This window comes from Pleurodeles waltl, chromosome 8 (assembly GCF_031143425.1).
Source record: "Pleurodeles waltl isolate 20211129_DDA chromosome 8, aPleWal1.hap1.20221129, whole genome shotgun sequence".
Taxonomy (NCBI): Eukaryota; Metazoa; Chordata; class Amphibia; order Caudata; family Salamandridae; genus Pleurodeles; species Pleurodeles waltl.
Window position 1 is genome coordinate 489056398 of NC_090447.1, and position 24920 is coordinate 489081317.

Below are 24920 nucleotides of genomic sequence, written 5' to 3' on the forward strand. Positions count from 1 at the left end.
AGAATCAGGGGACACTTGATCTATAATACAGGTGGGGTCATAGGGATAGGCTTTATGTTTTTTGTCCACTATCTGGGTGACCGCTGTAGATCTGACTGGTTCCTTAAAAATTTCCTTTGCATGTTTAAGAATTCCTGTGAGCATAGGTAAAACTTGTACTGTCCTATGGGACCTATTGAGTGCTTCCACTAAGAAATCGTCTTCATGCTGCAACGTGTGGAGATCTACTTTATGTTAATGTGCCACTCTAGTAATTATCTCTTGGTATGCTGTAGTGTCATCTGGTGGTGAGGGCTTCAAGGGGTACAAAATAAGGATGAGCATCATCCAGAGAATCTGTATCCTACTGGTCCTATGGGTCCTGAATAAAGTCTAGATCTCCCTGTGGTTCTAGGAAGTATGGAGTACCATTTGGTTGAAAAACCCCTGTGTTTATGCCATTTGCTGATGATAGTGTAGGTGATGCATGTGGCTGCTCTGAGGGCACATGTTCTGGGGATTGAGTATTACCTGGTGGTATTGTAGGTGGTAACACAAGAAGGAAATGTGGAGGAGGAGAAAGGATGAGTAATGGAGTAAGAGAAGGAGGAGGTGGAGTTGGAGTTGGAAGAAAAAAAGATAGGGCTTGTGCCCCTATCTTTGCGATTTTTCTTTGGGGCTTTGGGTGGATCTGGCTGCATGATTTCCTTCCGTTTAGGAATCATTTCGGTTGGTGGAAGAGGTGGTTTTGTCAAAACTCTCCCAGTGTCTGGGCTACTAAATAGTGTATTTTGCCTGTGGTACAGTTTTTCTTGGAGTTTTTCAAGAATAGGCTCCACAGACTGCTGTTTCGGTTCCGACACTGAATATGTTTTCGACATTGACAGGATCTTGGATGTTGATGCCATCTTCTGTGACTGAGGTTGTTTTGGCGCCAAGAGAGTTTTTGGAGCAGAGGAAGGCATTTTCAGTTTTGAGGTCTTATGGTGTTTCCCTGGTGTGGAAGCAGGTTTTTTTTTGGCGCAGGCACCGAGGCAGTTTTTGAGGTCTTTGGCTTTCGACGCTTGTTGCGAGTTTTTTTTTTTTAGGTAGACAGCCTTTTTACTGCTACCACCATGATTGTGTATGTGGTATATGTATGGCTTCCGCTGGTGTACTCACATGCCCTTGCAACACAAAAGTATCCAGGTCAAAGTAACCTCCGTACTTGCAAGCAGTATAGGAATGTCCATGGCCACATCTTGTGCCTCGGCATTTTCTAATTCTTCCTCCGCTTCAAACATGGGCACATCCTTTGACTGTTGCGCTTGCATTCTAGAGTGGGCCCAGTGCTGATCTCTCAAATGGCGAAGGGTTTTCTTTGAGCAAAAGGCAAGACATGCCTCACATGACCCCCTCATCGTGTTCAGAGGGTAGGCAAAAGTTGAAGACTGAGTACTGATCCTGCACTTGGGGCAGAATCTAAAAGGCATCCTCTCCATACCTCTAACTTCATGGAGTGTAAAAAGGTGGAGGCTTAAAAGGGATTTGAAGCTGACAGGGTGTGAGCCCAGGCAGGCGGATCAAATTAGTAGATGAAAACCAATAGATATTTGTCGCTGTTGAGGTTTCTTTTGAACGTGGAAGAAACGTGGTACTTGTAAGGCCTTTTGGCCAGGATCAAAGCTTCTGTCACAGAGCTCCGAGATCAGCGTACAAACCCGATGCTGGAAAATAACAATCTAACAAAGGAGCCCAAGACCATGCGCAGTACACACTAGAGGAGTAGTCACACTACTTCGTGACTCAAAGAAAAACAAGTTGCAAATGCCCGAGCCGAACACTAGATGGCAGAAATATGATAAGCATATGCATCTACGGCCAACACATGCTACGAATTTACTGTTATGTTTGTGAATATTATCGTCTGCCATCGATGTGGCAACCCTTGCGAACATTAGTTCAAGAGAAGTAAAGTAAAATGATTTACAAGCATTAGTAGTCAACATGCTCTTGAGAGTTACCTATCACGTAACTGACTGCAAACATTTATTTTAGTGTGAGAATGGTACTCAAATAATGAAGGATGAGTGCTGCCTAGGACCAACCCATTTGCTGCTTTGTATTAGTCTGCCTGGACAGAATATAAACTGCATCTGCAATAGGAGCTCCTTGAGAGTTCATGTGCATGCATGCAGGCAGGCAGAGGCTCCAGCAACTCCAGCCTTGTGCTTGTATCTTTTAATTTTTAAGGATGCAGTGGACACTGGCAGGAAATGGATAGCTACCCAGATTGTTAGCTTTGGGAATATAGGGTGAAGCTGCCATGCATGTCATTGAACTTCATCTAGGTAAAGACCTGTGTACTCTTACAGCATGGTGTTGGTATTCTGCCCTCTTATTCCTTGTCAGGACTACATTTGTTGCACTGTTGAAATGCTGATTTCCAATTCTGCTGCTGCTAATCATGCCCAGAGTACTCCCCCAGGCCAGCCTAAGAAATCCTGCTTTGCAAAAAAACGAGCTCAGGTCTGCACTATCCCTCATCAGGAGATGAAGGTGGGCTGCTGAAGAATTAACCTCCAAGAAATCAGATGTCAATAAACATCAGCTGCGTCCATCACCGAAGAACAGAGGTGGATTGTCTAAGGGATCAACAGCACCCAAGAGATGGTGCTAATTCATGCTGTCAAATACGCCCCTCTCTGTACCATATTTTTGTTTTTGATCCATTTCTTTCCTCACCTTTTTGGCCTGCTTTGTGTTGCGGTTCAGCACCCAGATGGTAAGCTAGCCATATTCAGTGACCTCTGTGGTCATCTCTGTGCCCATTAGGACACTGTCCGCTTTTCGGTGCAGGTACCCTTGATACTGTAGTTATCTATCTATCTATCTATCTATGTGTTTATGTAATATTTCACTGAAAAAAGGTTAAAGTGACTTTATGAGTAGGTGCTGAAATAAGGTAATAATTAGCATTAAAAAAAACAAAAAACAAAAAAACCTCTATAGCTATAACTTGCGTAATCAGAATACACTGTTTACGATCTCACATATTACATCACTCAGGACATGTTAAATGGCAGCACTGATGACATCATACAATCATTGTGACACCACCCTACAGGGTTTTGGGACTTGAAGTAATTAAAAATGTTACAACTGTGGATAATTTTCTACCCACCTCATTGGGATTATCCTCTGACAGACATTACATAACCCACAATTTTCAAGTCAACAGGTTGACAGGTGTATATTTATCCACTGTAACAACACCTTGCGTCAGGTCCTAAGACAACTCGCTGTAGGTTTGTTCCAGAGATTAGCAAAATGGAATGCAACCTTAGAGCTATGCTTACACAACCAGTATGGGATAAACCACCTCGAAATGGGACACAGCTACATTCTACATTATTCAATCATTTGCAATGCCTCTAAATCTTCAGTGAAGTTCTTGAAATAATCATGCATAGCTTATAAAATATGTCCTAACTCCAAGGCATTGATGTGAAGATGGTGTATTCTTCCAATCACAGAGTGAAGTTAACATTAATCAGCTCTGCAGCTTTTGCTGTGGCTAATATTCTACATTGGGCTTATAGTCCTCGACATGCTTCAGAAGACACTTAAGAGATGTGCTAAAATAATACATTTTTGCAGCACACAAAGAGAATTTTACATTCAGCAAATATCTCTGGTTTGAGAAAATTAATCTGTAAGCTGAAATATGTCCAATCATGGTCACCCGGCCAACTCAAGCACTTTTAAAAAAAATGCAACCCAAAGATTTGGCTTTATGGAGAACATTATTCACTGTAAGACTTTCCTTTTCTCCAGATAACAAAACGTTAATGTGCCCTCAACAGTATCTTTCCTTCACACTAGACCACAGAGTTAGGGGGGTCATTTTAGCTCTTAGGTTGGGCATACTACCTGCAAAAGTTTATGAAGCCATTGGTCTACGTTGAAATATGAGACTAGTCTTTGTGGCATGTGTTGGGAAGAGTTCCAAGATTTAAAGCATGTTTATATGTCCTTCGATTTCAATACCTCACACTCACTATATACTCCTGTTGTTTTTAAAAAATGTAATATAAAAGATTCTGTCACTCATTACTTTAATACTATCCCCACCAAAAGAGTTTGTTTGTTATAATGTTTTTAATTTCTTTAACTCACTCTTGAATCTTTTTTAAATATGTAGACATTGTCAGTAGGAGATGAATTCATGTGCTATTAGGTTTCATTTTATGTAATTTGTTGATATCAGCATAGGCCTTAATCAATACACTTAAACTGAAACTGCAGACCAAGTGGGTACTTCTGAAAAAAGAATACAAAATGAGCTCCATAGCGTTGGCAGGGACCCCTTGGTAAGGCTTAACAGAGTATCTTCCAACTATATGCCCTGAGCTGCAAAGCTGTGCATGTCTGCCCACCATGCGAGGTCTTGTTTGATTTTGAATAACAATAAAACAACGTTGTTCCAGAGACTGGTCACTTGCTTCTATTAGAAACCCAATGGGTCTTGAAGGGGATGGATTTGTAGGGTGCATGTTCTTTTACATGTGAACTGAGAATCAGATCTGTTTGCTCAGAGTTGGACCAAGGACAATAATTTGTTTCTTGCTTCCAATGCTGGACAGGCTATGGAAGTAGCTGGGCATATGTGCAAGGACAGGAATATGATTTGTTGAGGCTGCATTAGCCTACATTTTGTTTTATTAACGGTGAGGCCATGTATCCTTAATAGAACAATAGTGGTACTTCCTGCCTGGCTCACAAGTTTTGGTGATGGATGTTTTGATAAGACAGTCATCTAGGTAGGGCAACACCCTTAATCATTTCTGCCATCGATATGCCTTCACTGTGCTATCAAAAGACATGTCCAATACCTTAGATTGCATCTCAGGGCAAAAGGATGTGCTTTTTAACCATCCACAGTGGTGCAAAACGACTCCCTTTGGCATTTATGGGAGCCCAATTTTTTGAAGCCATTACATTCAGGTGCTGTTTTATTATGTAGACTGCTTCCCATCAGCATCAACACGACAATCAACATCTTGACCATCACCATCTCGCTCATGATCTGAAACTGTGATTTCCAATCTCAGTTTCTTCACTGCAAGACGGGGACATGTAGCTGGTGGCTGATGCATAGATACTTCCTTCTGAACATTGTCAGGCGGAAGCAATGGTGATGGCTGAGGTTCCTAGTGGTCTGGTGTACTTGACTGAAACAGTGCCTGTGAAAATGGCTGAGTGGATGAATGATGTGAAGCTGCTGGCTGTGCACAGTACCAGAGTTGGAGGAGACAGTCACCAACGCTTTCCATAACGTACTTCAGGCAGTCAAGAAAATCCGATAACCCCTGAAGCACAAAAGCGTGGTGAAAGGGGGGGGGGCACCACAGTCTAAAGGATGTTCATCAAGTTATTGCTCATCTTCAGAGTCAAGAGAGGCTAGATAGATATTGCATTAGGAGGATCGGTAGCATGATAATCAAGTTCAACTCAGTCTTGTGTGCCTCAAACCCAAAGACTGACTCTACATAATCGCTGTCCAGTGTGCTGATGTTACTACCTTCTGCATCCGACGGAGGTTCATCGGAATTTGCAGAGGCACTAGCTGTGTGATTCTTTTGGAGACAGTTTGCGTGAGAGATTTGTTTACGACAAAAGAACTTAAACAAATGGAGGAACCATATGAAAACTAGCGGTCGATGAAGGTGGCATCAACAATGACACCACAGACATTGGAGTCATGGATGATACTGTTGAAATCGAAGAATCAGATGCAGCTGTCACCATTGAAAATATGGTTGTCGTTGACAAACTCATCAGTGTGACTGAATGAGGTTCATGCCTTTGACAAAGGTATTATTGTCATCAAGGCATGCAAGGCTGCAGACACAGAGTACAGTCACTGACGAGTCATAAGAGGTCTTTAAGTATTTTTTAGAGAGTGAAGACTCGCCTTCCTTCACAAGGACTTTGTCGAAGAGGAGTGAAGACATCTTGGAGGTGAAAGGCTGAGGAGACAACAGCAAAACATCAAGGTCTTTTTTTCTACCTTTTCTGTGCACTTAATACCCACACTTGGATTCCACTCGGACAGACAAGCTCAGAGGGTCTGGGGAAGAGAGACGTCTGGCATAAGGACATTTGTTACTGCACTGCAACACTCATCTGAATGGGATACATCAACTGTGGCAAATCTGCCTTTTCTGCAAGGTGACCAAAATGTTTTGCCTTTTTTTTTTTTTACCCTTATTTTTTTTTTTTTTACTGTGCACTTTACAACCCTGCTGAACAAAAGTGCCTGTGCTCCCTCTTTACATGTGGTTAAATCAGGATACCTTGACTGACATATTTAATTTGCCTATATGTCCCTTGCATAAAATGTAGGAAATACACCTAAGCCCTGGAAGTTAAATCCCACCTGTGGACTGCAGCACCTGTGATGCCATCCACAGTTTGGTCCATAAAACATAGATTCAGGCCTACTACACGTAGCCAGACTGCAGAAGCCTAAAGACTTACTGTCAAACCTGCCAAAATGATCCCTTTTGACAGGCAGGAAACCCGGATTTTAAATATTAATACGTCACCATAAGTACACCTCGTCGCCCACAAGGCAGAGTTCTTGATATTTAAAAGCGTATGTGTCATTAAAGTTGCTGTGCTCCTCCAGTGACTATACCCCAAAACTATTTTCACTGGCACATCTGTAGCTGAACCTTAGAAAATATCAAAGTATAGATTTATAAACTTTTATCTGTAACTTTTGACAGGAAATGGCTAACAGTCATTTAGGGACTCATTTTCATATTCATTAAAAGTGCAATTGATTGGTGAAGTTAGATTTTTTACGATTACGTTCAGGAAACGTAGCCTTTCAGAAGTTACCTTTTCTCTGTGTGAAGCTCCAGGAGGCTAATTTGTACTAGCCTGCCAGCAGCTCCTCAGCAAGTGCTTGACCTTTATGAGGTGAGTAAACTGCTCCCAATGGCTTCGGCCCGGTGAAAGGATGGACTGAGTGTCAGGCATCAGATCCCTAGCAGACCATGAAGAACAGCTAGGTGAAACAAGGACTTTCTTAACTTGAAAGGGACAGAAACAAAGCCTGCTTACTTATAGTTTTGTGAAAGGAGAGAACTAAAGGAGGGAAATCCTTCGTCCCCAAGGACCACACTAGCTGGGCTAGTAACAAACTCAGTGGGAGGGAAGCTACCATAGCAGGTAATGGACACAGGGGAGGGGACTGCTCATTTCCCTGCCCACACCAGCTCTGCACAAGAGAAGAAGAGTTTCTTAAGCTTGGATTTCAGAAGTGAGGTGCCCAGTGGGATTTTTGAAGTAGGGCAAAGACAAACTCCAGGAACAGTGGGTGGGATTGCCCCTGGGAATGTTTTTTTTTTTACCCCTTTGATTATGGAGCAGCCAGGAGTCACCCCAAACCACTATCCAGTGCCAACCACAAATGATCCAACCAAAGGCACCTTCAATAAAAACACTTTCGGGACATGCAGAAGATCAGAAGACACTGGACCTGCTGTCTGTGACCTGAGAGGAGCCCTGAAGGACTGGACTTGCTACTTTCTATTACCCAGGCCACAAACGCAGACAAGAGTGTAGGAAGCTGGTCTGGTGTGTGTTGTGGGTACCTCAGGTACTTGCACCTTATACCAGGTCCAGGCATCCTCTATTAGTGTAATGTAGTTAGTGTCTAGAAGCCAAGCTCTCTAGAGGAAGCTGTGGATGAGCAGCTAAAGCCTATCTAGGAGACATGCAAAGCTCATGCAATACCACTATAGTCAAACAGCACTTACACACATGAAAGAAAACACTCAGTGTTATGAAAATAAAGGGTCTTTATTACAGTAGCACAGTACTAAAACACTAGATAGGCAACCCTCCAATAGGAGGTACGTAAACACACTAAATATGTACACTAGTAATCAGTAATGCGTATAAAAAGAGACAGCAAACAGTGCAAATGCAAACAGACAATAGTGATCCTAGGGGAAGCCCAAACTATATTTTTTTAAAAGTGGAATGCGAACATAGGACAAGTGGAATGTGTAGAGGGGAGCTGGGGGTACTAGGAAACCCCAAAGTTAAGTACCACAATGCCCCCAGCGACCAGGAAAGAAAAGAGTAAGTTACTAGATTTTCCCCAAACCACCCAAAAGGAAGGAAAAGAAGAAAATGCAACACCCAGACAAGACTGAGAGAAATCAGCAGTGGATTTCTTAAGAGGAAGACCTGTGGAAGAAGGGGACCAAGTCCAGAAGTCACAGAGGAGTCCTGGGGAAGCAGGAGCTACTACTGTCAGGGTGACGGTCAGGAACGCAGCCCTCGAGCAGGTGAAGAGTTCCTGGAGGATGCAGTCGATGTCCCACACCGGATGGATGATTGCAGTTGGTCAGTGGCATGGAAAAGCCACCAACAAGCCTTTGCAAAGGCAGAAGTCGCGGTGAAGCAAAAGTGGAGACTCAACCCATGGGGACCCTCAGCAAGGCAGAGAATCCAAAGAAGAAGAGGAAGCCCCCACAGGAGTAACAGAGGAGCCCACGCAGCACAACTGAAGAAGGGTCCGATGCCGCAGGAGAAGCACGCAGAGGGCTGTGCGTCGCAGGAAGGAGTGATGGGGCTACATGGGGCCTGAAGATCCCTTGGAAGAGATACACAACAAGCCTTGGTAGCTGCAAGAGACACAGTGCACAGTCCTAAGTGGGAAAGCAAGGGCTTACCTCCACCAAAGTTGAACAGCTGGCAGAGAGGACTACTCTGGACCACCAAGCCGTGATACAGGAACCATGCGGCTCAGGATGAGAGGAGATTCACGCAGTCAGACATTGTTGCAGTTGGTGCCTGCGGATGCAGGGGAGTGACTCCTTCAATCCGAGGGAGATTACTTGTTCCTTCTCATGCAGACCAAAGACTTGCCGCCCTCGGTGGATGCACAGCCGGGGAAATGTTGCAGAATCTGGAAGGAGCTGTGGAAACAATGTTGCAACCAGAGTCTTCGTTGTGGATGCAGACTGTCAGTACCTTGAGGGTCCAGTTGCGGTTTCAGTGGCTTGAAGTCGAAGTAAAGGTTGCAGTGTGGTCCAGCTGGAATCTTGCAAGCCGAACCTGAGGACCCACCCAAGAGAGAGACCCTAAATAGCCCTGAAAGGTGGATTGGTCACCTAGCCAGGTGAACACTTATCAGGAGGGGGCTCTGACGTCAGCTGTCTTACCTGGCCACTCAGATGCTCCCAGATGTCCCTGCCAACCTTGGATTCAAGATGGCAGAACCTAGGGAGCCTCTGGAGGAGCTCTGGGCACCACCCCTGGGGTGGTGATGGACAGGAGAGTGGTCACTCCCCCTTCCACTGTCCAGTTTCGCACCAGAGCAGGGACTGGAGGTCCCTGAACCAGTGTAGACTAGTTTATGCATGGAGGGCACCAAATGTGCCCTTCAAAGCATACCAGTGGCTTGGGAAGACTACCCTTCCCAAGGTACCTCCTGGTACTTGCACCCTGCCCTCTGAGCTAGGAAGGCCTGCCATATGGGTGACCTATAGTGAAAAGGGTGCATGCACCCTTTCAGACAGGCTGCAATGGCAGGCAAGCAGATACACTTTTGCATGGGCTCCCCATGGGTGGCATAATACATGCTGCAGCCCATGGGGATCCCCAGGTACTCAAATGCCCTTGGTACCTGGGTACCATATACTATGGACTTACATGGAGGTACCAGTATGCCAAATGTGGGGTGTAAGTAACTAAGTTACCAAGTAAGAAGGGAGAGAGCATACTCACTGGGGTCCTGGTTAGCAGGATCCCAGTGAGCAGTCAAACACACTGACAATAGGCAGAAAATGGGGGTAACCACCGCAAGAAAGACGGTACTTTCCTTCAAAGGGTCCACCTGTTCAACCGCTTGTGTGGCTACAGGGACACAAGAAACTACTAGAGGCATTTATCCTGAAATGACAAGCACCTGTACTGGATCTGGACTCAACGTTACTGTTGGTGTCAGCTGGAGTGAGTCCTGGCTCCTTAGTAATGTCCCTGACATCCTGAGAGACTTAGAGCTGACCTAGTGGATCCGCTTCAGAAACCCTTAAAAATATTGGGATTTATACCATTTGTGTACTTCCAAGACCTCTGCCAGGAGGACCTTGCAGCAAATGTGTCGATACAAGTTCATATTGTGTCAGCCTTGATACGCTGGACGATTCTGAGTGCCATAAAAAAGACTAAGGAAGTAAAATCTTCGATCCAGACAACCCCACTTGGTATATCTATCCCACGCTCCATCAGGGTCGGCCCAATGTCAGTCTACTGCTTCCATACACGATCACTGGCCTTAGTGCTTTTGGGTGCTATTTTTACTTAAAACTTTAAAAATGCATATCTATGGTTCCCCTTATTGGGTTTTTGATTTTTTGTGTCGTTTTGTTCACTGAAATATACTCTATTTGTTAATTTGGTTTGGGATTATGGTTTCGTGTTTTGACTTTATAACAGTTTTGGTCTGCATAAACACTTTACAGAGTACCCAAACTAAGCATATGTACTCTGAGCTGTAACTACGGAGAGATTAAGCATGGGTTAGTTTTGTGACTTTAGGGTTCATCCTAACAAGTTAGTGTTATTATTCTTTGAAGTGGTGTGGCCCGCCCCAAATAATAATTTACTTTCTTCTATAATTGTTTGTCAATTGTTGCCCCCAGAGAACTCTTCTGTCTCTGTGAAACTGGAAATTATTTACATTCTCTTTGTAGCCCCAATCAGCAGGGTAGGTCCATTACCATGTGGAAGTTCTGGGAATATTACTGGAAAAAACTTGCCCTGACCAGCCAGTCGTCCAGGTAAGGGTACACAATCATTCTTCCTCTCCTGAGATGCACTGCCACCACCGGCAGTGTCTCTCTAAAGACTCTCTGTGCAGACTTTATACTAATTGGTAAAACCATAAATTGAGAACCCATTATCACAAACCTGAGATACTTCTAATTAGCATGATGCATTTGTATATATTTGTATATGAAAATAAACATCTTTTAGGTCTATCAAGGCCAAGAAGTTGTTATTTTCTAGTAGAGGTATGTTGTTGAGTAGAGTGGTCATTTGAAATGTTTGTCTTGATGAACTGGTTTCAAATCCTAGGCCAAATACTAGTCTCAAAGTCAAGTCCTGCCTTTCGTGGCGCAGTACCTCTTCCAATTCATCTTTCATTCCTAGTATTTTTACATTCGGCTCTAGTACTTCTAATTGTCCTTGTTTGCATCTGTGTTTCTTTGGGAGATATGTTGTATGTTTTAAAGAACTTCTAAGTAATATTGGAATTTTATAATGTTTTGTATCCATTTGTCTATTCAGGTGGATGGTCGTGTAGGTAGTCCTTGATTCTGCCTCCCATTGGTGCTATATGTAGTGGGTCACCACTAAAAGACATTTGTTGGAAGGGGAGTCAGCTCTACTGCTTCAACCACATGTTTTCCTTCTGAAGCAAATGGATTGTGTCATGCCACTGTGACTGGCCCTGGTAACTATCAGGCATAATTTGTTTTTGTTGCCCATTAGTGAAGGGGAATCTACCTTGTACTGGTCTTGCAAATGGATGATCTCTACAAAGGAAACTCATTTGCAAGATTGCCCCTCTCCCAAATTGCATTTGCTGTATCACTAGTATTTTTCATTTGTTTCAGATCTTGATCTACTACTGGGCCAAAAACATTTGTAAAACATGAAATTCTTAACCAGGAATGCCTTCTAAAATCTGTTACATTAACACCGGTCTTCGGGCTATTTCAGTGCCGTCCAAAACAAATTTTAAGCACATAATTACAACTGATATGTCTTCTTAAACTTTTGACTTCATGCTCTTTTGTTATTGTTCTTGAAAATGCTGCAGTACATCTCCCATGTCCTCACACTGTACATATCTACTAAGCAGGACAATTGAGTTTGTTAAAATCTTTTGCATGCCTGTTGCCGACTCCTTTCTTCTGCCCACTGCCTTTAACCACCTCTTACTGTCTCAATTTGGTGGTGGGCCATGCATTCTTGTGGACTGGACATTTTCCCTGGATGCACTGACAATTAGAGTTTAGTTCCTCATGTGATGTAATGCTTTGTGGTCGGTTCCGTGGTAACAGTTTGTATTTCTTTTAGATTCTGGGGATTCCTGTTCTGAAAGCAACATTTAAAAAAATATATTTCTCGACCTCGCTCTAAAACTTCTAGCATGATTGGAAAGTACAGATTTTTACTTAAGAGTTGACAAGAAACGTGACTACTCTTCCTGCACTTCCATCAGGACCCCAAAGGCATCCACTGCTCTTCGATCTACACTATGATACATTGCAATGCTATCTGGTGGGGACAGTTTAGTGAGTTGGGACTCAATATTTTTCATGGAAGATCCTGCCTCAATTTCACTGCAAATAACCTCTTCTCCTTTCTGAATATCAATACAATATGCCCTCTGGTAGTTTTTCAATTTTATCCATAGAAGTAGGTCTCATTTTTCTCTTTGATTTAGCCTTCCTTAATCTTCCCTAGATTTGTTTTCTCTGTCTATTGGTTTTTGTGTGATATAGTCTTTGATTTCTTTTCCTTTTATGGTAAATTTTCTATTCCAGATTGAGTATTTTGTTCCTTTTTCTTGATTTCCTGAATGTGACTTGGATTCTTCTCCTTCGAAGAAGATGAGTTCAAAGTTCAAATTATAGTGCTTCTCTATCTCAGACATCAGTCTTTTGAAGATGATAATCTCATCATTTCTTATTTGTCTTTTGAGACAGAATGTTTCTATTTTTGTTGTTTATCTTTGACTGTCGAACACCTCAGCTTGTTTTCTTTCTTCTGGGGTAGTCAATCTTTCTGTCTCCTATTTACATTTTGAGGACGTAGGGCCTCATTATGACCCTGGCGGTCACCAGACAGCCAAGGCCACGGTCGGCCTGCCGCCAAAGTGGCGGTCTGACCGCGACATCGCGACCATGGCAGAGCTGCCACAGTTGGACCGCCGATTGCCAGGTGACAGGCTGGAGATCTCAATCCGCCACAGCAGCGCTGCAACCAGCACTGCCCTGCGGATTAAGAGTCCCCTTTCCACTAGCCTTTCATGGCAGTAGCCCTGCCATGTAAAGGCTGGTGGAAAGGGGGTGCCAGGGGCCTCATGGGGGCCCCTGGCACTGCCCAGCGGCTCTCATGGACAGCTCGGTCGTGCTTTCAACTGCCCAAATTACAGGCAGTGGAAAGCGTGTTGGGTGTTGCTGCACCTGCTGCACCGTCACATTGGTGCTGGCTCTATTACAAGCCGTTGTAAATTTGAAGGCCTTGTGCTGAAATCCTAATAGGGCCGGCAGTGTTCTGGGCGCGCAGGCGGCATGATGGTGGTACGAGTTTGGTGGGCAACCTCTGCCACCCGCCAAACTTGTAATGAGGGCCCTAATCTTTGAAGTTGAAACCTTTAACATGTCCTGTCTTACGTCAAGGTAAAGGTCCTAACTCGCCCCATTTGATCTCCACTGTCTGAAAGAAGCTGAGGCAAGGTCTTTTGGCTTTTCCCTACAGGTGACTATTTGTTTAGCAGCATTTGGATGAGTTATGTTAAGCTTTCCTTCTACTGAAATTATCCATGTTGAGTGTTTATGCTTACTCAATTTTTTCTTGCATACAACATATCATCAACAGTCATGCATTTAAAAGTTTGGGGTGTTTCAGGTAGCTCTGAAAATCATTTTGTTTGAGTCACAGTAGGTTTATGTAGTCTTACAGAGTCTCTAAATATGTTTCAGGTAGCGATTCTTGTTTCTCTACTGAATAAGCGCTGATTTCTTCAAAATCAGAATCTGTTTAATGTTCTTCTTTTGCTTCAACATATATATTATTCCTATGAAGCCAATCCCAATGTCTTCATGTTTGGAGACAGTGGCCCTCATTTCAACCTTGGCAGTCGGACGAGGCCGACCGCCAATGCTGAACTGCAAGTCGGCCGCCCATGCGGCCGGAAACCCGCTGGCCGCATTTGGAGTTTCCGCCCGCCAGCCCAGCGGGGATGTCGGCTGTAACATTGCAGCCGGCTCCTAATGGAGCCGGCGGCAATGTGTCGGTGCGGCGGGTGCAGCAGCACCCGTCTCGCTTTTCACTGTCTGCCAGGCAGACAGTGAAAATCGCGACGGGGCTGTGCCAGGGGGCTCCTGCACTGCCCATGCCTAGTTCATGGGCAGTGCAGGGGCCCGCGACTCCCCTTAACGCCAGCCTTTCCATGGCGGTGTCTACCACCATGGACAAGCTAGCGGTAAGGGGAGTCAAAATCCCCAGGGCAGCGCTGCGAGCAGCGCTGCCCTGGCAGATTCTGACCACCGGGACATCCATGGCGGTAAACCGCCGGTCCCGGCGGTGTAACCGCGGCACTATCGCCGCCGTCAAAATATGGCGATTTGTACAGCCAGCCTGTTGGCGGTACGAACACCACTTCAACCCTGGCGGTCGGTGACCACCAGGGTTGAAATGAGGCTCAGTATCTTTTGCCTGGGCAGGACTGATTCTTCTTCTTAATGCATCTTAATCCACTAATCTAATCTATTATGAGTCTTTGGCTTGAACAAAGAGTAAGATTACCAGTCTTCAAACACAAGGTCTCCAGGAAAATAGAACATGCTTATCAGGTGTTCATTGTTGGTAGCAAGCTTACTGTTGAGTTATAGAAGAACTTGAATAGACTACTCATGCAACAAAACTATGAGGGAATACATTCTCTGACGCTTTCAAAGACCCTAACCCAAAATCTGATATCCTCAATGGAGTAGCTCAGTTTGGGGTGTTGGAACTTGGAGTGCTTTCACTCATTAGCCAGAGTTCAGGTCACATAATGAGGTGAATGCCTACATGTGATCTATGACTGTTTTCAATGTTTTTTTTTTTTAGTGCAACCGTGGATTTCTTGCCTGACAATTGGGAATATTCAAGCATGTAAATCTATGAAAGATTCAGTGTTGGGAGAATCCCATTCAGAGTCCAACAAAGGTTTACCTACCTTAAAAAACAGTTTTGACTACAAAGTACATTAAACTTACACCATACCTAAGAGAAGGTGAACCCTGTAGAGATCAGACTGTTGAAGTAAACTTCGGAATTTAGTTTGACATTCAACCATTTCTTCACAATTCTCCAGAGCCAAGGATTTTAGCCGTTGGACTTCCTCCAAGTACATAACAGCTAAATGTGTGTGGTACTTCTCTTTCTGTAAATATCAAAGGAAAGTGCAAGACATAAGATTAAATATTACACAAACTGCCATGAGACATTATTTCCATTGATACCTTCACTCACAGGATGAAGGTTTTTGGGGTCTATATAACAGTTTAGTGTCAGAGAAGTCAATGAGAGTTGAGTGTACCCACGGAAGATGGGAATGGGGAAGGGTACCTCCACAAACCCCCACCTTGTAACTATCATTCTATTATTTATTTACCAACAAACACCATCCATTCACTCACATTCATGACTTGCCAAGGACACATTCAACTATTGATAACAATCCATATCCACTTTACTGATAACTCATTCATCCAATTAGCCACTTGCCCATCATAACAGCCACGACCTGTCCCCATCAGCTTATCCACAAAACCAGATGCACACTCTAAACGGTTCTAATTTTGAATTATATCAAAATTGCTATATAAAAAAATATTAGTCAGTATTGCTGCTGTTTAAGGAAAGCTTGTGCTTCTATTTCCCCATGTAGTAATTTCTTCTCCTCTCTTACTGAAGGATAATAACACTACTTCAATACAAAAAAGCCAAAAAAAGCCAAAATCACCAGCGTTACCTTATATAACCATATAGACCCACCTAAAATTCAGAATTCCTAAGTCTATCACAAAGTTTTTCTATGTCATCTTTTTCTGCAAATAAAAAAATAACACACATATACACACATATTTATCCACACACACACACACACACACACACTAACACCATAGTTCCAAAGAAAAAGCATTTTTGAATTGCCTATGTTGGCACTGTTTGACAAATCTTCACATGATTTTCCAAAAAAGTGTCTCAGTGATTCTTGTTGCACATGGAAAGTTTTGGGGTGATCTGTCAATCGGAGGCTGAGAAAAGAGGGGGCGGGGGTTTAAAAAAGATGCGTTTCCCATGTTAATTCCCATAGTTGGACCTGTAGGCACAACTACAGCCCGAACCGCCAGATGGATTTGGTAAAAAGACAGCAGTCAGCACGCAGATTACGCTTTTGGTTATTTAAATTTGTAGATCTCTGACCGTAAAGAAATCACAAATATTCGAAATTTTTTGCGAATACGCCTTGGAATAGAAGCAATGTAATTGGCTGGCCACAACCAGACTAGAAAGTTGCGGCTGCCATTTTATGTCATGGGAGAGAATTCTCAAGACTGAAAATAGAAAGAAGTGGTATAAGGGGTTAGGGTGGAGGTACTCTGACCACTGGTTTGAGATACAGGGGTGTTTTAGGGTCAAAATATGGGTACAAAATTATTTTTCTTCACCATGTGTGATATTCATGAATATCCTCAAATATTCGAGGATATTCTTGAATATTTGAGGATATTCTAGAATATACAAAAAACATTTTTTTTAATTCACTTTCTTTCGTACACTAATTTATTCACTCATAAATGCACTCAGTCTCGTGTGCCCACTCACACACCCACTTATAGACGCACACCCACTTTCAGACCCACTAAGACACTCACGCACCCACTCACAGATTCACTGACAGATACAGGTCCTGTGGCCAACCACCTGCTGTGCCCGGCCAAAGGCTGTGTGCGGTGCGGGGTTAGGTGGTTATAAGGCCCTGAGGCCTACCCATGGAACGGACGGCCAGAGGCCATGCACCACGGCAGTTGGATTAACGAATAGTAATTAAAATGACTATGTTTAAAAAACATGGAAATTCATTGAAAAAAAAAAAAACAATCAAACGTCACAAGGACGTTATAGTTAGGTTCTAAATTTACTCGTACACAACCATACAAATTAAGCAGTTTTAGGGCTTGATTATGAGTTTGGCAGTCCACGGACCACCCTGGCAGCAGCCTAACCACCATTGATCTGGAGGTTGGATCGCTGTATTACAGTATGGCGGTCGCACTAACAAAAGACCGCCAGTGGTCTGCTGGCACAGCCAGGTAACACAGACCGCCACAGTCACGAGGAAGCATAAACAGGCCAGCGGAGCCTGTGTTGCCACTGGACTCATTACGAGGTTGCACACAGACAACGTGACAGTGGCGGTCTAACCACCAATTATCAGAAAGCGGAAGCGGACAGTATGAAAGGAGACACTCGCCTGCGGGCAGACTTACACATCCAGTGCGGTCATGAAGTCCTTCACAAACATCATGCACCTGCCCCTGCTCATCGAAAGACAACTAAATCCACGACACTGTGGACGCCAGCAACCATAAGTACATACACACACCTACCTGTATTATTAACCTTAAAAACAGTGTGTTGCTCCTGCTTACACATCATACAGGGTGCACCACGGGCAGCAGGTACATGTCCCAGTCCACAAAGACACCCACAAACATACATCAACACGGACACGCACACAGTAGCCCCCTTTCGGCAGCACACACACATACACACACACTGCACCTCAACACTAAACTAATACACACGGCCACACACCTCAGGCACCGGGACAGTGAAAGTTAGACAACATTGTCACTCCACTTGCCAGGGGCTGTCCACACATACAACACACATATGTATCGAAGTGGCATGGAACACAAACACCACCATGAAACAACCCTGCAGTGGACATACACATCACAGCACAATGCCATGCACAAAACACAGAGAGGCAAATAGAAAAAGAAAACATGACAAATATATCGGCACAAATTGGGGGGGCATCTGAGATGCCCAGGGAAAGGGACTACACAGGGACATACATCACGTCGAACAGGCCCCTCAAACAACATGTGCACAAGAAATGGCCCTACATGGGTCCCAGGGACAAACACTACTAAACTCAAATATCATGCACATCTGCATAATAGGGAAGGGCAAGTTATCAAACCACATAAAACTGCTACTGCATAGCACACACCCTTTCAGGAACTAGCTGCATGAGACACGCACCTAAAGGGACACATGCACAGGCAAATTCAAACACACCCAGTACAACTGAACACACTCCATGTCTGCACAAACAAAACTCAAGATGACACACAACAGATACATACAGAAGCCATTTCAGGGGGACACGTTGAACACCATAAATGCCCACATTACACAACACAAAAAAGAAATACTTATCATACCATATACTACACAATGCCATGACAGCAACATTGCTTTTACACACATACCTATACACACAACATATGCCCTTCTCTCGGGGGACACCAGCAATGCCCACAAACTCACATACTACAAACAGCAGCACATGCAGGCTGAAACACAGACAACTGCAGGCACACAATAGAAATTAAACAGGAACAACATAATGGTGTTAAAGGAATTGTAGGACAAATGTGTACGCCAAAAAATCCAACTGTTTGGGTTTATTAACTTGGAAACTTTTTAAAGTCCAAAGGCCATGGCCAGTCCAAAACACCACAGTGTTGTGCCAAAACTTGACTCCCAACTGCCATGGAATCACCAAAGGTAGGAGATTTAAGGGGCATGCAGGCACCTCAGGGATTATCTAGGGGTGGGGAGGTTGGGGGAATCGTATTTGGAGGGGGGGCAGTTTGGAAGGCGTGGTCTTCTTGGAAGGGGAGAGATTCTTCTTGAGAGGGGTGGGCTTCTTTTTAGGGGGAGGTGTATGGGTGCTTGCAGGGGGGGCAGGGGACGTCTTGGAAGTGGAAGGGATGGCCTTGGACCTGGGTGGGGTCCTTTTGGGTGTGGGGGGGAGAACAGGGGTAAGGTCAAACTCACATAGGAACAGTTTTTTGGACACACAGGGACGGTCATCAGAAGGGGGTCGGGATTTGGAGGTTGAGGGAGTGGTTGTAGGCAGTGTAGATGTGGATGTCGTAGATGTATGCTTATGCAAGTTATGCTTGTGTGTGGTGGGTGTTTGTTGGGTAGGAGAGTGTGGGCATTTGTATGCCTAGGGGGGATGGGAGGTGCAGTGGTGGGTGGGTCTGTTGGAGTGTTGACTGTGCCTGGCTGGATGTGGTGGATGTATGTTTATCTGAAGTTGTGGTGTCTGCAGGTGTGGTGTTTGTGGTGGATGCCTGCGGGTCTGCTGGGGTGGTGTCTGCAAGTAGGATTGGTGTGGTGGCTGTGTCAGTAACTGCTGTGGTGCTGTTTGTAGGTACGCTTGATGTCATGTCTATGGTGGTGGGGGGGTGTCAGGGAAGTTGTGACTGTTGTCATGTCTGTAGGTGGATGTTGTTTGTGTGCTTACTAGTGTGTCTTGTGGTGCTTGTGTTTGTATGCATTCAGTTTGTCTGTTGAGGTGGATGTCTGCAGATCGGTTTGTGTGCTTTGGGTAGGTGGGGCGGGGGGGGACTGGGAAGAGGGAGGTAGAGGGGAGGCGGATGGTGGAGGGGGTGACTGGCTGCTGTCAGTTTGGAGCCAAGAGCCTGAAAAGATCTCTGAAGGCCAGCCATTGCACCATGAATGCCTTTCAGGAAGACATTCACAATGGGTGACTGACACACAGAGATTATTCTCTTGCGAAGGAGATGCCCACCCTCTTGGCTTAGCGAGCTCGGCCAACTGGGTGGGAATCAACAGAGAGGGCAGTGATAGAAAGGGGGGTGGCAGGCAAAGATAGTACTGGGGGATGCCCGATGGGTCCACTGTCACTAGGGAGTGGCCACTAGCAGAGGAATCAGAGGATGATGATGATGATGCAGATTCGGTATCCCCCATGGTGCTCCCCTCCCCTCGCCCTCTGGGCCACTGGGTCCCTCTGTGTCAGTTGTCTCTTGAACTGATGTCCTGTGGCCAGATGCGTTCCCACTTGGCTCAGCCCCGTCCCCTCTGCTTGTCTGTGCTGATGTTGCAAGGTCAAAAAGAAATATGGTCATCACATGTCCATGATAACACTTGAAAAAAAACTGAGACTGACTAACAATACCATTATGTCAAGTAGGACCCACCAAAACTACTCATCTAAGTGGTGCATACATGTGCCATAACATACGTATGCATGCCATCTGGATTTACTACAGGGGCCCACAGTAAAATCAGGACCACAGACACACTACAATTGCATGGGTGAAAAGTCTTGGATCCACACTAACCATACACCTAGGAGTCCTGTTTGTCCTCAAAGATGTCCCACATGCAGCAGACCTCAGTCAACTAATGGCAGACAACAGTATACCATTGTAAATTCCATTCCCACATATCCCACACAAGGTTGTGCACAAATCTATTTGGCACATACATGATGAACCCATATTTAGAAATGTTGCCCTGAAATCCTGCTAAGTGGATCCCAAAACTTAAATATCCTGGAATAGGTGACATGGAAATAACCATGTCACACAGGAAACTATTCAGAAATGTACATCTGTCACAATAGGTTCAAGGAGGTAATATCAATGTAACTCAGATAGGCCTCACATGTGGCATTGAAAGAAACACTGTTGACGTCAGGTTCAATATGTCAGGGAGAGATGTCCCCAGAATAAACAAAACAATGATTTAGCTAAACCCAGGATAGTCATCACTAATGTCTGACACCAATTACAATGACATCATCTGAGTGTTTCTGCAGTAGACATCTATCCTTTGCATGTTGGAGAGACACAGAATGTTAACATAATATTATAAGGCCCTCAACCTGTTGCCCAATGAGCACCAACATCACTAACCACATCTTGGACATACCAAACCTGGTGTCCATCTGTGGATGAATACCTGCACCAAAACACATGATGTCAACATCGCTGCAACTCACTCCATGATGCATGCCAACAGTCAGGACACAATCCTTAATCATTACACATGTGCAGTGCACTTTTCCACATGATTCCACATCAAGGGCATAGATAAACACAAAGTGGTTCCACACTCCGGGCCTATCTGTTATCTCCCTCATAGCTACGGCAGTTCTACATTCCAAATGACATACTATGACGCACGAAGGTACATGTCAAACCATGAACAATGGTGACACACTCCTGTCTGTGGTACCACCTGAAATGGTGGCCCATTGTAGATGTAATATTCCACTATCAGTTTCCCATGCATATATATGTGAGGGAATACAGACATCATCCCATCAACATAGGTATAACATGCATGGAACTGCAGCGCAGAAATGTTTCCTAAAGAGAAAGGGAGACAAGCTGACATGTGGGCACGAGGGATGTTGGAAACAGTGATGACACATCATTCATGTCAATAGAAATGTTCACTTACCATGGGAAAGTAGTTTGTTACAGCTGCAACCAAATAGCTATGTAAGCGATGTCTTATGTATGATGGACACCTACACATCACAGACTGCAGTGGAGCACCAGCACCCATCATACACTGAAGATAACTAGCTCGTGGGTGGCTGATGTCTACATACACATATACCCAGACACATGGCAGAGTACACTGATCCACAAGCTACTTACCTTTGGTCTGTGACATTTAGGAAGAGTGATCTGGTCGATAGAAATTGCACCCAATAGAACAACAATCAGTAAATGAATGATCACTGTACACAGCCATCTGTGGTTCCTACTGAGCAAATGGTCTTAGGATTCCCCCCCAGTTTTGTCCTCGGTCCCAGGTCCAAAGGGCAAGACACACCAGTTTGATACACATGACATGTCAACCCAAACAATCTCCCATCCACTGTGTGACACATGGCTCATCCCTCATTGTCAGGAGGATCAGTCAGTACATCGCTCAATCACCTGGCAATGTGACAGGCAGGTGTTTGCCCTGTACTCACCCCCTTGTGGCAGCTGTGCTGCCCTCAAATGCCCATCCAGCTCTGGGTAGGCCACTACGAGAATGCGGGCCATTAGGGGACTCATGGTCCGACTGGCACCCCACCCACGTTGGGAGGTCAGCCCCAGCTGGGACTCCGCCATCTTCCGGACCCAGCGTCTCAGGTCCTCCAACCTCTTGCGACAGTGCACGCCCTTCCAGCTGTGGAACCCCAGGTTCCACACCTTCTTGGCGATGGCTCTCCAAATCCCTTTCTTCTGATTGGGTGTTGACCTGCATGGATGCAAAAGACAAGAGAAAAAAATATGTCAACAAGTCCCATCCAAAATGGCAGAGTCTCATACATGTCAGTATACCAAGATAAGAACATCCTGTCTTGCCTATATTGACCAAGTGCAGCACATATCAGTCATTGACTACAAGGAGATGATGACAAACACTTCCCAATATGCAGCCCCACCCACCACCCAGCTCAGGCCGTGCACGGACTAGGTAGGTCAACTGACATGTTTTGGGACATGATCTAGCAGCCTGACAGAGATCAGAAACACTACGAGACACATCACACCTATGTGGACTCTGGAAGGTAAACTCCTCAGCCATAAATGCATCAAAATACTCACAATCTGCGAGAATCATCTTCTGCATACAGTCCCTACAGGCTACTGCCAGGGTAAAACCTCTAACATTGCACATGGGTAACAATGAAGGGATTGGCATGGTGGGTACAGCAAGAGTCTAGCCTGCCCAGGTGTGAACATGTGCAAATACAGATGCAGACTCATGCCACCTGAGGGGGTGGGGGTCTGTGTGTCTCGTCATCAACACAAAACACACTTTTTGGCATGTGTCCATAATACATTGATTACTTTCAGAAAACATAGGCAAGCATTGTACATTTTCTGCAATGTGACCAAACAACCGAGTCATATATCATGAATTATCAGTAAACAACCCACAGTTTGCACTTATGCAATGTCAGAAATGCAATGAGCCTGCACAGGACACATGTGACCTGTATGAAGGTGACAACATGGCTGTGGGCTAAAGGGACCTGTCAAGGCTCTGAAATACACATTGACAAAGATGTCAAGTGCACATCAGTCACAGATCATCAGCGCTCCCCTAATACCATTTACATTCTTATCAGAGGATAAAGCCTCAATACGCTGCATATTAGCACTGGGGAAAGATTTGGCCTCATAACATGGTGCGCTGGGATACAGGGAGTGAGCACAGTTGCATAGCAAAAGTGATTCGACACCAGCCCAGACTTGGACAATACAGTGAGATATATCTGACAGGCACTGGTCTTTGCAGGCTGATCAGACAGACCTACAAGAAAATACATTCCCAACACTGCCATGCATGACAGCACACCATGCAGCCAACAGCCAATTGGCATGTGGTATTTTTGTGCCAACTTGAGGGGCACAAAAAGTCAGGATATGCCTTCCAAACAACAGTAAAGCAAGGGCAGATGTGGTTTGAAATGTCTGTGGCACCATACACATAGCTTGCATTACACACAACTGACACATACAACATGCAATAACAACTCATGTGTTTATGCTAATTCATGCGCTCTCACATTGATAACATCCATGAGGTAAGAAATGTCTGGGGTTGGCTGTTATGTCACTTCACGTAGTTATGTGCATCCAACACAAGGTGGATCAGAGAACACTCAATACACACACACACACACCACAATGTATCAGAACTCAACAACTGGCACTGAACCATTACATGCACATTGACCCTCCCATTGATGCACACTTACTGTATATACACGGTTCTGAGTTCACATTCTGCCACACATGGTCACACTCTAGCCTGTGAGGAGGGACTATATGTCAAAGTAAAAAGAAAACTGTGCACATGAGGCACTCGCCAGCTCCTCTGGTGCACCACAGAGCTGTCCATTCAGGAGCAGGACCATCACTTGATGGATGTGGCATGATTGCTCTTAGATGCAGTGCACAGCAGCTCAGGTAGTTGAGGTCTTCCTGGCAGGATGCACTCTTGGCAATTTTGAAACACTTGGACAGCTGTAGCCGCTTTTCTCAATGTGAGGATTTGACCCATCTGAAGGCTGGCTTCTATGGTTCGGCACACATCCCTCACGAGGTTGGAGCTATTGATGGTACACATGCTGCCTCGGTCTCAAGAGATGGCAATGAACAAGTGTACAGCAGAAGAAAGTGCTACCATTCCATCAATGTCCAAGCGGTTTGTTTGGGGGATATCTACATTTCACAAGTCTGTGCCCGTTTTCTGGGTTCAGTCTATGATGCCTTCATTATGCAGAACAGCACAATCCCCCAAATTGTATCACAACTGTACACAGAGAGGGCCTGGCTGGTTGATAAGTCAAATCTGTCCTGTTTGTGTGTGTGTGCAATGCCTGCTGCAACAAATCCAATGAGAGGGACTCATAGTTGCACATATGTTCCGTTCCATAACAGGGGACTCTGCATACCCAAACCGTCCATGGCTGATGACGCCGGTGAGGAACCAAACTACGCCAGAGGAAGCCCACTTCAACGATGCCCAGGTAAGAACACGGCAAGTAATGGAGCGGGCTTTTGGGCTACTGAAGGCCAGATTTAGGTGTCTGGACAAGACAGGTGAAGCCCTCATCTGCTGACCTGAAAAAGTGTGTAAGATCTCTGTGACCTGCTGCATGCTCCACAGCATTGCCCAAAATATCTCATACATCCCAGATGAGGGGGAGCCAGCAGTGCCACCGGGTGAGAATCCTGAAATGCCAAGTGAGCATGACAGTGATGAGCAAGAAGGTGAAGACTAGATCTCATCAACCACTACTTTACCTGAGTGTAAGTGAATATTGTTATGTTATCACTGTGACTGTATGAGGAACTGTAATTGTCAGGATATGAGGAGGAGGGCGCTTTTCAAACAGATTGTGGATGTTATGCTTTGCAGTATACATTCAAGCTTTGCTTGCTAAGTCAAACTTGAACATTTCACTCCCTTGATTATCTGCAGGGTTTGTGTCAGTCTCTGTGCAATGTAAA

At 44.8% G+C, this 24920-nt stretch overlaps 1 protein-coding gene across 1 annotated transcript in view; it reads right to left on the bottom strand.

Annotated features, from left to right (window-relative positions):
* The window catches only part of TGFBRAP1 (transforming growth factor beta receptor associated protein 1), a 221629-nt gene that overhangs the window by 76707 nt on the left and 120002 nt on the right, over positions 1-24920 (bottom strand). The window contains exon 9 of the mRNA XM_069204446.1: positions 15052-15211. Within this exon, the coding sequence (XP_069060547.1) occupies positions 15052-15211 (160 nt within the window). The remainder of the gene's footprint in view (positions 1-15051; positions 15212-24920) is intronic.